We start from the raw sequence: 14,626 nt of genomic DNA, 5'->3' as shown, positions 1-14,626 counted from the left end.
CTTCCAGGATTGAGCGGGGACATCAGGGGCTCGGGAGGGAAAGAAGAAATCGATACTAACCGTGACGGCGGGAGAGAAAAATGGACAGGGGAGAACTGCCCGGCCCCATTCGATCCCACCCCCACCCCATCGTTTCCTCTGGGGAGTCCCTGGCCTGCGCCCCTCCCTCACTGCCTCATTTTCACCTACCCGGACCCCTCCGCACCATCGAAGACCCCAGAAGTCATTTTCTCGAAAAGTCCTCTCTGATTACTCCCACTTTCTCAGTCATGTTCTTCCTTCAGCCTTTGTGGCTTTATACATTTGCTATTTCTTGGTTTGCGAGTGGCTGGCCTTCCTGTCTACTCCCTTGTTCTGAGCTCTGCCGTCTCCATCCCTCTCTGGCCTCTGCGGTCCCCTCCCCTGGGTAAGCCGTGAACTCTGCGTAAGGAACCCTGCCTCTTGCTCTTCTCTAAATTCTCGGATCGGCAGTCCCAAGAATGACATTATGTCCTGAGCACCTCCGGAATGCCAGGCTCTGGGGTAAGCGCTTGGGAAGAACCATCCTGGACATCTCCTGGATGGCAAGCCCTGCACTAGGAATTTAGGAAACATTCGACGAAAGGAATAGAAGCACTCGGTGCCCCCGAGGACTTAGACTGTGACATTCCCCAAGTCCCTGGGCCTCACTGCTTACACGCACGGGCTCCGTCTCTTCTGGTGCTTCTGCTCCACCTCGGGGGCTGGGACTGAGACCTGTTTTCCGGAGGTGGCCGGCCAACGGGGAGGGAAGCGCTGCCCCTTGAACCTAGTCCCTGAGTCGGAAACCTCGCTTCCCCTTCCCACTAGCCCACTGCAGGCTCTGAGGGAGAAGAGGAGTGCGCCGAGGACTGGTCTGGGTAAGCTCGGGGTAGGACTGAGCGGGGAGTGGACACAGGGCCCGGGAAACTGGGAGAAGGGGGAACAGAGCTTATCACAATTTGCTGGGGCAGTCGGGGCGGGGGTCATTGGGTATTGGGTAGGGGGGCGGCACAGATACAGGTAGAGGGCCGCCCGAGGAGTGGTCGGGGGCAGCACCGGGTTGGGGGGGGCGGCTCGAGGAGGGGCAGAGGAAGGACGAGGGCAGTACAAGGCAGCGTGGGGCAGTTCCCTCCCACCACCATTTCCCGGTCACACCTCCGACCATCCCTCTCGGCCTTGGTCCTCCACCCCCGCCCAGCTGGCTCCGGCTCTGCACCCCCCTTGGAGGACATGAAGGCCCTGGCCGTGCAGGAGATGATGAACAGAATCAAACGCGGGGTGGTCCTGAGACCCATGTCTAAGGAGCGGCCAACCACCGGCCAGGTAACCTCTCCGTACCCTCTCCTTCTCAGCGCCCCCACCCCACCCCCTGCCACCCTCCAGGAAGGACACGTTTTGCTGAAGAGGACGTGGGGGTGGGCATTCCAGGAGAGGCCCACGGCCCCGGGTTGGTCTGTGGGAAGAGGACAACTGGCTTGCCCCAAAGGTGACCCTCTCTCTCGCCCAGGACAGTAGCAAGCGCAGAAGTGATGCTGTGAGTGAGCTGCAGAATGTCCTGGTGAGTAGAGCCTCGGATAAGTGCAACACACTGTCCCAAGCACCACGGAGACCAAACCCACATCCTCTGCCCACTTGCCCGTCTGGCCGCCTGCAGGGAGCTCACACTCTCCTGGGGCAGACAGACTAGAAAGTGTTGCCGTGGCGGGGGAGCAGAGAAAAGGGGAAGGGTCAAATCTGGAGGAGGGAGGGGAGTAAGGGGGCATCCAGGCGCTGAGGACCCTGCACAATACAGTGCAAACCAGCTGCTATTTTGGCCCATGGTTTGGGGAAGGTGAAGGACTCCCCTGGGGTCACCTCCCCACCACCCACCGTGCATCCTCAAGGGGGAGGGAGGTGTCCCTCACCCCAGACCCGCCCTCCGCTTCCAGGCAATGGGGCGGAGGCCACTGAGAAGGGGCAGCAGGAGACGGAGCAGCCAGAAGGGCCAGGACACGCAGCTGAGCGCCATCCTGCAGAGACGTCGGCGACTGGTGGATGTGCCAGGCGAAGGACCGGCCGGGGATGGCGGAGGTGGGTGACGGGCAGGGGGCGGGGAGGCCGGGGGGACAGGAGACCGGTTCTGGAGGCGCTTGGTCGGAGGGCTGGCTTCCCTAACTCTTGGGCCCAATGCCCTTGAGCTGACCGGAGCCCATCCCCCCCAGGAGTCAGGGAGGAACGAGGACCAGCGCCTGGCCCACTGGGCTCGGAGAAGGTCCCGGCGGAAAACGTCCGGCTCAGACAGAGGACGGGGGCTCTGGAGAGGGGCATCCCCCGCCTGCACGGGGCGGGGACCTGGCGCCGCTCAGACCTGCGGTAAGAAAGCTGGGCCGTAGAGTCAGGTGGTCCCTTGCCCACCGGGAGGGAAGGACGTCCCTCAACCGGCAGTTAGCATCCAGGGGCCCAGTGACCCCAAGCGCTAAGGAGACTTGGCCTTGGGTCCCTTAGGTAAAGCCCTACGTGGGCTGACCTCCCTGGCGGGTGGGAAGAGAGGAGGAGGAGGTCGATGACGACGCCGACAGTCTGCGTGCTGCCGAGACGGGTTTCCGGAGTGTTCTAGTTGACCGTGCCCATGTAGGTGATGTTCTAGTCCTCCCTTCCCCTGGCTCTGGGCTATTCTCCCGGCTGCCCTGGACAGAGTGAGGACCACAGGTGGTGTGGGGGGAAGGCCCCTGACCTGGTTCTGGAGGGGAGAATCTGACTCCCCCACCTCCCCTTTTCTCTCCAGCTTGAAAGGCGCCAGCAGCCTAGAGAAAGATCGGTCCGGTGACGCCTGACCAGCCCTAAGTTGCGACTTCTGTAATCCGACCCTGAGAGCCAGGAGCCCAGGGCCCGGAGAGGGGTTCGGGGCTGGCACTCTTGGGTTCCTGAGCTCCCTGCCCCCTCCCTCTTCCCCCCACCCCCACTGCCTCGCCTGCCACACCACCCCTGGCTTGCTGCTTTTTGGAGTTCCCCCCACCACGGACCAGCCCACCCAGGGCCCTCGAGCCACCGGACGAGGCAGGAGCTTGAGCACAGCTTCCTGCTGGGCCCCACCACCAGCTTCCCCGGCAAGGGAGGGTTGGCACTGGTGCCACCCAGGTTGCCCCCGATGGCCACGCAGCCTTGACTCCCAGCCTCACTCCCCCTGGGTCTCCGACCGGACCGCAACGGGCCGGACCCAATCTTGGTCAGAAGCCCCAAGCCCCCTAAGAATGAGAAACTGATCCCCGGTCATATGTGTGACGTGCGACCAAGCTCAGGAAAGCCTCTTTCATTTCTGTCCAGTTTCCCCTCTCCTCTGTGCGCCTCCCCCTTGCCCCCACCCCCACCCCCACACACGCAACAGCCAGCGGCTGGGGCAAATGTGAAGCTGCGAACTGGACCGAGCCTCAACCTAGGAGGGAAGACCATGTGCAGTAGCCATGGCCACAAACCCAGCCCCGACTGTGTGACCTGGGCAAATCCCTTAACCCCTATGGTTTCCCCCACTGCTACGTTGGACCTTTCCTTGCCCTCTGCCAGCCGAGCCTGGGGCCACGCTGGGAGCTGGACCCTTCTTTCAGGCTTCTCTCCGTGACGTCAGGAGGAGAGGCTGCCCCTGTTCCCCCAAACCTGAAGCCCCATGGCCTGGCCACAGGCCCAGCAGGGTGGGTACAGTTGGGAGAAGCCCAGGGGAGGAGTGCGGGACTTGGCTCACGCCATGGAAGGAAGGAGGGTTCCCTGCTCAGCCCCACCTCCCACAGAGACCCCTATACCGCAGCCATCAAGGGATGCCCCTTCTGGGCCATGATCTCCAAGCACTTAACAACCATCCCCCGCTTCCCTACCCTCTGAAAGCCACAGGTTGAGTGGGGACTCAGGCCTCCACCCTTCTCTGGGAATCTGCCAGGGCCTTTGCCAGTGCCATCCAGAACCCATATCGTTAGGCTGAAAGGCCTCTTCCCTTGAGGACTGCCCTTCCTGATCCCTCTGCTGACTCCCTCTGCCTCAGGTCTTTGTCCCGTGGCCCAGTTCCTCCTTCCCTTCCCCTCACCCACGCACCTCTGGCCCTCAGGTCAGTCAATCGATCAATCCCTTTTATTTATTGAGCACTCTCTCTGTGCAGGAAACTATACCAAGCACTTGGGACAGTTCAATACAACAGCGTTGGTAGACCCGATCCCTGCCTCAAGGAGCTACAGTGTAGCGGTGTAGACAGACATTAAAGTAAATTACAGATAGGGGAAAGCAATCAATCGGTCATATTTACTGTGTGCAAAACATAGTACTGAGCACTTGGTAGAGTACAATAAAACAATATAACAGATTTGGTGGTCACATTCCCTGCCCACAACGAGCTTACAGTTCAGAGGATGCGCTTAGTCTAGAGGAAATGGCCGAGTATAAGGACATGTATGTAAGTGCTGTGGGGCTGAGGGTGTACGCTGTGAGCTCGCTGTGGGCAGGGGATGTGTCTATTATATTGTTAGAGAATACTCTCCCAAGCGCTTAGTAGAGTGCTCTGCACACAGTAAACAATAAATACGACTGAGTAAATTTCAAGTGCTTAGAAGGTGGGATGAATATTAAGTCCTTAGGGGTACAACTCTATACATAGCACGGTACTCTGCACACAGTAAGCGCTCAATAAATATGATTGAATGAATAGATAAAGGAAATGAGGGTTTAATTATGGAAGGACTCTTGGAGGAGATGTGATTTTTAGGAGGATTTTGAAGGTGGAGAGAGTGGTGGTCTTTTGGATATGAAAGGGGAGGGAGTTCCAGGTCAGAGGGAGGACATGGGAGTGGGGTTGACCGGGAGGTAGATGAGATCAAGGGAGAGTGAGTAGGTTGGTAGTGGAGGAGCAGAGGGCGAGGGTTGGGTTGTAAAGCACTAGCTGACTGAGTGCTTTAAAGATGATGGTCAAGAGTTGGCTGCCAAAGTGGAATCTAGTGGGGAGACAGACATCGCAATAAATTATAGATAGAAGAAGGGGCGGAAAATGTGGAAAACCTGAAGATGCTGACTGTACAGGAAAGGATGGACAGAGTCGGTCTCCGGGAGGCTCCGAGACCCGTCCCCTACAGGCCCGGCCCAGATCCAGCCCCCATGGATGGCTCCGGAGGAGCTGGTGACCTATCTGCTGACCTAGCCGAGCTAGAGAGTCTAGCTAAGCCCCCAGGCAAGAAGGGGCCTGGGGGCTACAGGCTTTCATAGCTTCAGATAGTACTCTCTCTCCCCCCCCCCCCCCCCCCCCCCGCTCCTCCTCCTCTACCTCTCCATGCCAACTCCACCCCCTGGGCTGGTGTCAGCAAGAGGAGGGGGAAGAGTGAAATATCAGGGACTGGCCATATGTGACATTTATTAAACATTCAAAGCACTGTTTTAAGGGCCTGGGAAGTACAAAACAAAAAAAGGGGCCTAGTGAAGCAGTGTGGCCTAGTGGGAAGAGCACGGGCCTGGGAGTCGGAGGACCTGGGTTCTAATCCCCGCTCTGCCATACTGCTTGACCATTGAGCCAGTCACTTGACTTCTCTGTGCTTCAGCTTTCCCATCTGCACAGTGGGGATTCAATACCTGTTCTTCCTCCTACTTAATCCGTGAGGCCCATGTGGGACCTGTTTATCTTGAATCTACTCCAGTGCTTAGCAAAGTGATTGGCACATAGTAAGCACTTAACCAATACCACTGTTCTTGTAGGTGCTAAGGGGTTCCTGTGAGGCTGGGAATTAATCAGGGAAAGCATATTGAAGGAGGTGGGTTCTCAGGAATATGAAGGGGCCTGGAGTCCATCAGATGTGAGGACATTACAAATGAGGGGAGAGAGGCAAGGAAGGTCAAACAGAAGGGATCAAGTCTTCCCGCTCTAGTATGATGACTTAGCATAGCATCCTGCACACAGTGTGTTCAATAAATGCCACGAATTGATTGATCGATAGCGTGTTGAACAGTAGCAGGTAAAAAGAGTAGATAGGTAAGGTGGGGTGAGTTGGCAGATAGCCCGGGAACTAACTGTTGGGAGTTTTTGCTTGATCCATGGGGGCCCCCGGGAGTCCTCTGAGCTCTCCGAGGAGCCGAGACGTGGGCTGAGGGAAGCTTCAGGAAGATGATCCGGGCAGCGGGAGGGGGAGAGGCAGGGAGACCCATGAGGAGGTCGATAAAGTAGCCTAGCCGTGACCTGACCGGCGCTTGGACCGAAGTGGCAGTTCGAGTAGAGAGGAAGAGGTGGATCCGGGAGACGTTGTGTAGGAAGAACCGCCAGGATTTGGCTGTAGGTTTACCGTGAGAGTTGAAGGAAAGCAAAGGTCAAGAACGGGGCTGAGTTTACGGGCCTCTGAAACGGGGAGGATGGTGGCTTTCTTCGCTGTGATAGGAAAGGTAGGAAAAGGTTAAATTGGGACAGGCGGAGATGAGGAGTTCTGTTTTAGGCCCATTAAATCTGAGGCCCTGGCTGGCCAGCCAGGAAGAGTAGTCTCCCAGGCACTTATACAGTGCTCTGCACACAGTAGGCACTCAATAAATACAATGAATCGATTGACCGACTGATTGGGAGGTCCCAGAGGCAAGAGACGATGGGATCGTAGACGAGAGGCTTTAGAGAGGTAGATTTAGGAGTCACCTTGCCCAGAAGGGAGAACCGAAGTCCTGAAAGCACTTGAACTGCCCAGGAGAGTGGGTGTAGAGCAAGAAGAGAAGGGAACCCAAAACAGAGCCAGGCGGGACTTTCACAGTTGGGGCCTGAGGCGAAAGAGGAGCCGGTGAATGAAACTAAGAGGGAGAAAGGAGAACCAGGTTAGGACTGAAGCAACAAAAGAGGACTGAAAATGATCCGAGGACAATAATGATAATGTTGGTATTTGTTAAGCGCTTACTACGTGCAGAGCACTGTTCTAAGCGCTGGGGGAGATACAGGGTAATCAGGTCGTCCCACGTGAGGCTCACAGTCTTAATCCCCATTTGGCAGATGAGGTAACTGAGGCTCGGAGAAGTGAAGTGACTCGCCCACAGTCACACAGCTGACGAGTGGCAGAGCCGGGATTCGAACCCATGACCTCCGACTCCCAAGCCCGTGCTCTTTCCACTGAGCCACGCTGCTTCTAAGGGGGTGGTTCCCAGGGTCAGTGGCAGCTGAGAGGTCAGGGAGGTTTAGGGCAGAGTTTAGGGCTCTCGCCCTCTCTGCCTGATTCTGCCCTCGCTGTTCCCCCACCCTCCGCCTCCGCCCCGCTTCCCTTCCTCCTTCATCCTGTCCGATTCCTACCAGCGTACTCTTTCCCACCGCTTAATACAGTGCTTTGCGCACAGAAAGCGCTTAATAAATGCTATTACTACTACTGCTATGCCCGCACCATGGGGGCTTCGGGGAGGAAAGAGGGAAGAGGCCGATGGGGATGAGGGAGGTCTGGGGCAGGGGGGACTGACAAATGAAAGGTGAACCTGGGACCCGCTGAGAGTGATTCATCACCGTGCTTCCTCCCTCCCACACTGGCCGGCCACGACACGCCAAAATCAGCAACCCAAGGGCAAACCCACGTTCAGTGTTTAACGTGGAGAGGCTTGGGGTGTGAACTGTTTTCAGTCCTCCAAGGACCTGCTGTTCCCTCCCTCTCTCCAGCTGCCCAGAAAGGAGGAAATAGTTCAACTGCAGCAGGAGGATTTGAGGCTTGATAACAAGGTGACCTTCAGATCACGGGGCGGGCCTGGTTGGGACCTAACCCTTTTTCCTGGGTAGGAAAAAAAAAAAAATCCCTGATCTGCATCTTTTTAAGTACTCGGCTGGTCCGATTTAATTCCCAAACCCAGCAAAAGGGGCTGGTCAGCTAGCGTTACTGGCCCCCCTCCCACGGGGAGACAATGCCTGGGCGGGGAGCCCCCCGCCTCATCACAATGGCCAAGAGAGCGTAGGGGGCGGGGGGGGGGGGACTAAGGGTCCCCGACCTCCCTCTTGGGGCGACCCGGCCAGGCCCCAGGAGGCCGGGGCCATCCTTCGTGGACCTGGGGGCTACCTCGCCTCCGATCCTCAGGCCGGCCATGGCCACGGAGAAGCCGGTGAGGTGCGGGAAGCCCCCCGCCCGGCCGCCGCCGCCCCTCCCCGACCTCAGGTGAGGGTCCGGGGGGTGGGGGCGAGGGGGCGAGGCCGGGGAGGATGCGGGGCAATCTGAGATCTGAGTGGACAGAGGCTGGGGACGGTCCGGGGGCGAGTCCGGATCCACCAGAGATTAGGCGGATCTACCGGAGATTAGAGTCCGTGGGGTCACGGGCGGCTCTTAATGGCGAGAGCCCGGGCTTGGGAGGCAGAGGACGTGGGTTCTAATCCCGCCTCCGCCACTTGGCTGCCGTGTGACCTCGGGCAGACCACTTCGCTGCTCTGGGCCTCAGTTACCTCATCTATAAAGTGGGGATGAAGACTGTGAGCCCCACGTGGGACAACCCGATGACCTTGCCTCTACCCCAGCGCTTAGAACAGTGCCTTGGCGCAGAGTGAGCGCTTAACAAAATACCATAATAATAATTAGCGTTATAATCTGAGGTTAGCATGGGCGGGGCCAGGGAGGGTCCCGGGGCTCCACTTTGGACGCTCCGCCCTCCTGCTCCTCACCCCCACTGCATTCGAACGTATTTATTGAACGCTCACCGTGTGCAGAGCACTGTACTAAGCGCTCGGAAAATACAATTCGGCAGTAAAGAGAGACAACCCCTGCCCACACCGGGTTTACAGACTAGAAATCTGCCTCCGCCCAGCGGTCACATTCAATCGTATTTATTCATTCCTTCATTTAAACGTATTTGTCGAGCGCTTACTGTGGGCAACGCACTGTATTAAACGCTTGGGAGAGTACAATCCCTTTGTTCTTGCCCCCTCTCCCAGCCCCACTGCACTTACGTATATACGTCATTTCATTTATTTGTACTGATGTCTATTCGTATTGATGTCCGCCTTCCCCTCCTCTAGACTGTGAGCTCGTTGTGGGCAGGGATTGTCACTCTTTACTGTTGCGTTGTACTTTCCCGAGCGCTCAGTTCAGTGCTCCGCACTCAATAAGAGCCGAATACATCCGATTGAATGAAGCAATACAACGACGAGCAGACACGATCCCGCCCGCAACGAGCTCAGGGTCTAGATGTGGGGAACAGACATCAACGTAAATAAATAATTGAGCGCTTACTGTTACGCAGAGCACTGTACTAAGCTCTTGGCACAGGCCAGTGTAATAATAAAAGGGCACAAAGCCCACCCACCCTCACACCTGTCCCGGGGGGGGGAGGGGGGTCGTCCGCACCCATGCGGCCGCAGCCGTCTCCCCGTGCCCCGAGAGCAGCCCCCCAAAACCCAAAGCGGACCTCTCCCCCCGTCCCTCCCCAACCTCAGCCAGAGCTCCAGCCCCACCAGCGACTCGCTGGCCGTGGACCGGGACCGGGACCGGGACCTCGGAGTGCTGGGCCGCAGGAGACCCCACGAGCTGATGGCAGCCACGGTGGGCAACCTGAGCTGGCTACATCACTGCCTGCAGCAGCCCGGCTGGGAGCCCCAAGCCGACAGGAAGGTGAGCGCGGGCCATGGCCCCTGGGACCCGCGGGGGGATCCCCCTGACACCCCTGGAGAGCTGGCCGCGCCCCACCGCCTGGAGAGGCCAGGACCCCGGGCGGCCCAGGCTGATCCTGGAGTTGGTTTAAAAATCCAGAGGGGCGCGGATTTCCACGTTGATTTTTAAGCCGAATTTAGATCTCGAAAAAGTGCGGCTCGACTCTGTTCTGGAGGCCCGCAAACCACAGTACGAACCCCGGCCTTTTACATTTCCATACCGCTCGCACACCGGTTGTCTCATTTTGTCCTCCATCAAGCAATGGCATCTGAGCACTGAACTACGTACGGAGCGTTGTACTATCACTTGGAAGAGTACGGTACGACGGAGTGCCCGTCTACTTGTTTTGTTTTGTTGTCCGTCTCCCCCTTCTAGACTGTGAGCCCGTTTTTGAGGTAGGGATGGCCTCTATCTGTTGCCGAACTGTACTTTCCAAGGGTTCGGTACAGTGCTCTGCACACAGTAAGCTCCAATAAATACGATTGAATGAATGAATGAACGCGAGTGGGTAGACTCGATTCTTCCTCATCATCATCGATGGTATTTATTGAATGCTTACTGTGTGCAGAGCTCTGTACTAAACACGTAATGATAACACGGTATTTGTTAAGCACTTACTATGTGTCGGGCACCGTATTAAGCGCTGGGGTGGATACGAGCAAATCGGGTTGGACACAGTCCCTGTCCCACATGGGGCCCGAAGTCTCGATCCCCATTTTACAGACTTTGACTCTTAAAACAAATATCCTCAGGGGCGTTACACTTGGGCAGGCCACTATAGTATCCATACAATACTATGGACTATCCAGCCCAGGACTCCGCCATAAACAGCGGCATGAACCCTCTTGGTCAGGGGCACGGACCATCCTACCCCCGCCTCTCCCCTCTCCATCCCTGACGGTCCGTGCCGGGTCACTGGAAGGACGAGCGGGGTGGAGAGGGGAGAGTCGGGGGGTAGGATGGTCCGTGCCGGGACACTGGAAGGACCATCCTACCCCCTGACTCTCCCTTCTCCATCCCTGACTGTCCTTCCAGTGACCCAGCAGGGCCACCCACCACCAGTGATTCTCCTCTCTCCATCCCTCACTCTGTCTCCAGTGACCCAGCACAGACCGTGCAACGCCCGTGACTCTCCCCTCTCCATCCCTAACTGTCCCTCCAATGGCTCAACACAGATTGCCCCTCCACGGATCTGTCCAAACGCCTCTAGACCCGCCGGTGTTTCCGGCTGCATTCTTCCAGGTGCGTCAGTACCGTGCTCTGAATAAAAGCTCAATAAATAAAAATAACAATAATAATTATATTATTATTGTGGTGTCTGTAAAGCGCTTACTATGCGCCAGACACTATGCCAAGCGCTGGGGCGGGTACAAGCAGATCGGGTTGGACACCGTCCCTCTCCTACGTGGGGCTCACAGTCTTAATATCCATTTTACAGAAGAGGGAACTGAGGCACGGAGAAGTAGAGTGGCTTGCCCGTGGTCACACGGCAGGCAAGTAGCAGAACCGGAATCCGAAGCCAGGCCCTCCCGACTCCCAGACCCTGCTCTATCCAGCAGGCCACGCTGCTTTTTAAAAGTTCGATTGATTGCACAGCTTCCTTGGGAACGGAGTCTCTGTGCCCACACTTCCTGCCACCGGGATAACAAGTGTTTCCGTGTGCTTCTTCTGCCGCTGCCTCCCTCCAGCTGGAACGAGCTAGCCGGCCACCGTAGCTTAGGCTGGGGCAGCTCTGCCCCTCGGTTGCCCGCCCCCTTCCCCAAGAAGCCAATTCCCGTTTACTGTTGCACTGTACTCTCCCAAGCGCTTCGAATCGTGCTCTGCACACGGGCGTTGGAGAAGCAGGCCCGGAGAGAGCCCGGGCCCGGGAGTCAGAAGGTTACAGATTCTAATCCCAGCTCTGCCACTTGTCTGCTGTGTGACCTTGGGCGAGTCACTTCACTTCTATGTGCCTCAGTTCTCTCATCTGCAAAATGGGGATTGAAACCGTGAGCCCGACGTGGGACGGGAATTGCGTCCGACCCGACTTGCTGGTATCCAGCCCAGGGCTGAGTACGGTGCCAGGCAAATAGGAAGCGCTTAACACGTCCCATTATTAACATTATTGATAATAATAATGAATACGATCGACTCTCTGCGAGGCCTGCGAGGCGGGGGGAGCCGTGCCCCGCCTCTTCTGGCCCCCGGCCCAGCTCTCTGCCCCCTCCCCGCCCCGAACCAGGGCTTCACGGCCATCCACCTGGCCGCCCAGAGGGGCAACCTGGACTGTCTGCGGGTGCTGGTGGAGGAGTACCGCTTCTCCGTGGCACTGGGCACCTCCAAGGGCTGGACCGCACTGCACCTCACCATCAGTCAGGAAAACGCGGCCCGGGCCCTGGACTGCATCAACTATCTCCTGGCCCACGGGGCCAACATCAACGCGTGAGTCAAGCGTCCGTCCCCGAAGGCCGGCGCCGGGCCGGCCGCGGCCGGGCTTCCGACGCTTGGCCCTCCTCGGGGTAGGGGAGCCCCCCACGGCTCACCGACGGGAGGCCTTCCACGGGATCGGTCAGTGGACCGGACGGGGGGCTGCGACGGTTTTCCTGACTAGGCCTCCCACCTCCAGGCCGGGCCCCTTTCCCTCCTCTCCATCTCAGCACCACTCTCCTTCCCTCCCCTCCGGCCATCCCTCTTTTCCTATCGCCCTACCCAGACTGTCCCCGGCCTCCTCCGTTCCCCCCCATCCCAGCTGGGCCCAACTGCCCCAAGGGCCCATCCTGCCCGACCTCCCAGAGCCCGGCCCCGCCCGAGGGGGCCCGGGACGGATCCGGTGACGGGTTTACCTTCCGATCGGGCAGCCGGGCCCGGGACGGAACCTCGCCCCTGCACAAGGCGGCCCGGGAGGGGATGCTGGCCTGCGTGGTGGCCCTGGTCAAGGCCGGGGCGGACGTCCACGCCCGCAACAAGCGGGGCCAGGAGCCGTATGACCTGTGCAAGATGTGGAACCGCCGGGCCTGCGCCCGGTGAGTGTCCGGCCTTCCCTGGCAGAGGGGGTGCGGCGGGGGAGGGGGGTACCTTGAGGTGGAGGGGGAGGCGGAGACGACACAGAGGCTCCTGGGAATCCCGGATTTCCCCCGAGTCAGGAAGCCAAGGTCCGCAGCGGCCGGCATCCCTCGGGCTCCCTGTCCCACCGTAGGTTCCTGAAGGACGCCATGTGGAAGAGGGACAAGAAGGACTCTGCCCACAAGATGAACCAACTGGGGCAGCTGAAGCAGCAGCTGCGGGTCCGAGAGCAGCGGTACCTCCAGCAGAAGAAGGTGAGGAAGCCTGGAGGCGAGGAGGGCGGAGGCTGGGATTGGCCCCATACCGAGGGAGAGAGACCACAGGCACACAGCGGGGGTCCCGCAAAACTGGGCTTCTCGGGGCACGTAATCTAGCCCCCCGCCTCCGGGCAGCGTGGGCCAGATCCCGCACCGCCGAGGCGCCTCGGTAGGTCCCGGGGAAATCCCAAGTCTCACGGCTCCTAAGTCTGAACCGGAGCCCTCCCGCCGCCCGTGTCTCTGCCTCGAGTGTGATTATCCGCGTGACGCTCCCGGGGGGATCTGAACCCCCCGACGGCCGCGACGGCCACCCGGAAAGCCTCGTCCTCCCGTCCCACTTTCTCGATCCCCGACACGTGTCACGGAGATGGAGCCGTGTCCCTGGGGCAGAGGGCCCCCGGGGCCTCGGTGACCCCCAGCCCGATCCCTCGAAGAACCCCGCGGGCTCAGCCCGGCGCCCTTGTCCCCGCAGAAGGAGAGAGAGGCCCGGAACAACACGGTCTTCTCCGACTGGCTCAGTAAGAAGCAGCAGCAGGGGCCGGGGCGGCCGGCCCAACGGGCTTCCCACTTCACGTCCCCGCCGGCCTGGAACCCCTCTCTGCTCCCCTACTTGTCCGGCGCTCTTCTGAACGCTCTGGCAAGTCTCCTGGCGCCCCCGGCTCCCAGCCCGGCCCCGGAGACGGAGCGCCGGCCCTGGGACCCGAGCACCCGCCCGGCCAGCTTCCCGGCCACCCGGCTGTCCGGCCCGCAGGGCGTCCGGCTGGGGATCCACCCCGAGCCCGGCCACGAGCACGACTTCGGCGGCTTCGTGGAGCTGGACCGGGGCCCCGAGGGCGAGGCGCGACTCCGGCTGGCCGACGGCGGGGTGGTGGGCTCCGTGCCCCGCCTGCCCCGGGAGGTCATCGCCCGCTACTTCTTCCCCCGGCTCCGCCCCGTCCGCTTGAGGGAGTTCGGCCCGGTGGACATCGCCCGCGTCCCGCACCGGCGGCCCGCGGGCCCGGACTCCCGGTGGACGGACTTCCTGGCCATGAGCCTGCGGGAGACTCTGGACCCGCGGTTCCTCGCCGCCCTGGAGGCGCACCGGGGCCGCCCGGGCCCGGACCCACCTGGGCCGGACCGAGACCGCTCTGCCCGGCGGACGGGGGCCCCCGGCTCCCCACCTCGCATTTAAAGCGGTCTAACGCTCTCGCCGCTCGGATCTCTAACCCCTTGCCCGGCTCCCGCCGCGCAGAGGCGTCGGACAGGGCCGGGCCCCTCCCGGGGACCGGAGCTGACCCGGCCTGCAGGGACGCAGAGGGCTGCGGCGCTCTGGCTCCGGGGCTACCGGCTGACCGCCAAGAAGATGGCAGGCAGCGGCCAACCTCAGCCGGTCTCCCGCCCTATCGCCTTGGGGCTTCGGGGACGGGGCCAGGCCGACCCCGGCACCACAACCCTTCGGCTGGGCGGCTACCACTGGGGACGCAGGCGACCGCCGCCCCTCAGTCCCGTCCTCGCCGCCCTGCCCAAGCTGCGTCCAACGGCCGGGAAGCCTTCCAGGCCAGCTGGGGGGAAGCAGCCAACTGTCACGGGGTAGATTCCCGCCGCCGCATTAGCGGGGGGCCCCTTAAGCGGAAGAACAGCCCGGTCCCGTCTCCGAGGCTCAGGGTTCCCAGGACCCTGTCTGAGATCACAGGGGCGGAGCAGATCCGGGCAGGTCTCCGGGGTCCAAAACCCCCGGGGGGAGACGGGGGTCTAGCGCGCGGCCTT

At 60.2% G+C, this 14,626-nt stretch overlaps 2 protein-coding genes across 3 annotated transcripts; both read left to right on the top strand.

Moving 5' to 3' along the window:
- Positions 1-18: 18 nt before the first annotated feature.
- LOC120638974 (shootin-1-like) lies at positions 19-3,295 on the top strand. Its single transcript, XM_039914666.1, has 6 exons — positions 19-878; positions 1,199-1,323; positions 1,508-1,558; positions 1,929-2,070; positions 2,202-2,352; positions 2,765-3,295. The coding sequence occupies exons 2-6, from the start codon at positions 1,231-1,233 to the stop codon at positions 2,811-2,813; spliced, it is 486 nt and encodes a 161-aa protein (XP_039770600.1). The 5' UTR covers positions 19-878; positions 1,199-1,230; the 3' UTR covers positions 2,814-3,295.
- A 4,608-nt stretch (positions 3,296-7,903) lies between these two features.
- ANKRD53 (ankyrin repeat domain 53) lies at positions 7,904-14,068 on the top strand. 2 transcript variants are annotated; one of them, XM_029046641.2, is made up of 6 exons: positions 7,904-8,099; positions 9,368-9,542; positions 11,803-12,002; positions 12,419-12,583; positions 12,757-12,877; positions 13,353-14,068. In XM_029046641.2, the coding sequence occupies exons 1-6, from the start codon at positions 8,029-8,031 to the stop codon at positions 14,049-14,051; spliced, it is 1,431 nt and encodes a 476-aa protein (XP_028902474.1). In that variant the 5' UTR covers positions 7,904-8,028; the 3' UTR covers positions 14,052-14,068. The 2 variants fall into 2 exon arrangements, with proteins under 2 accessions (XP_028902474.1, XP_028902476.1); XM_029046643.2 differs by lacking the exon at positions 7,904-8,099 and adding an exon at positions 10,680-10,823 and having other exon boundaries at positions 9,461-9,542.
- The last annotated feature ends 558 nt before the right edge of the window (positions 14,069-14,626 follow it).

Source organism: Ornithorhynchus anatinus, chromosome 18 (assembly GCF_004115215.2).
Source record: "Ornithorhynchus anatinus isolate Pmale09 chromosome 18, mOrnAna1.pri.v4, whole genome shotgun sequence".
Lineage (NCBI taxonomy): Eukaryota > Metazoa > Chordata > Mammalia > Monotremata > Ornithorhynchidae > Ornithorhynchus > Ornithorhynchus anatinus.
Note: the sequence above shows the minus strand (reverse complement) of the source record. Positions and strands in the feature narration are given on the sequence as shown.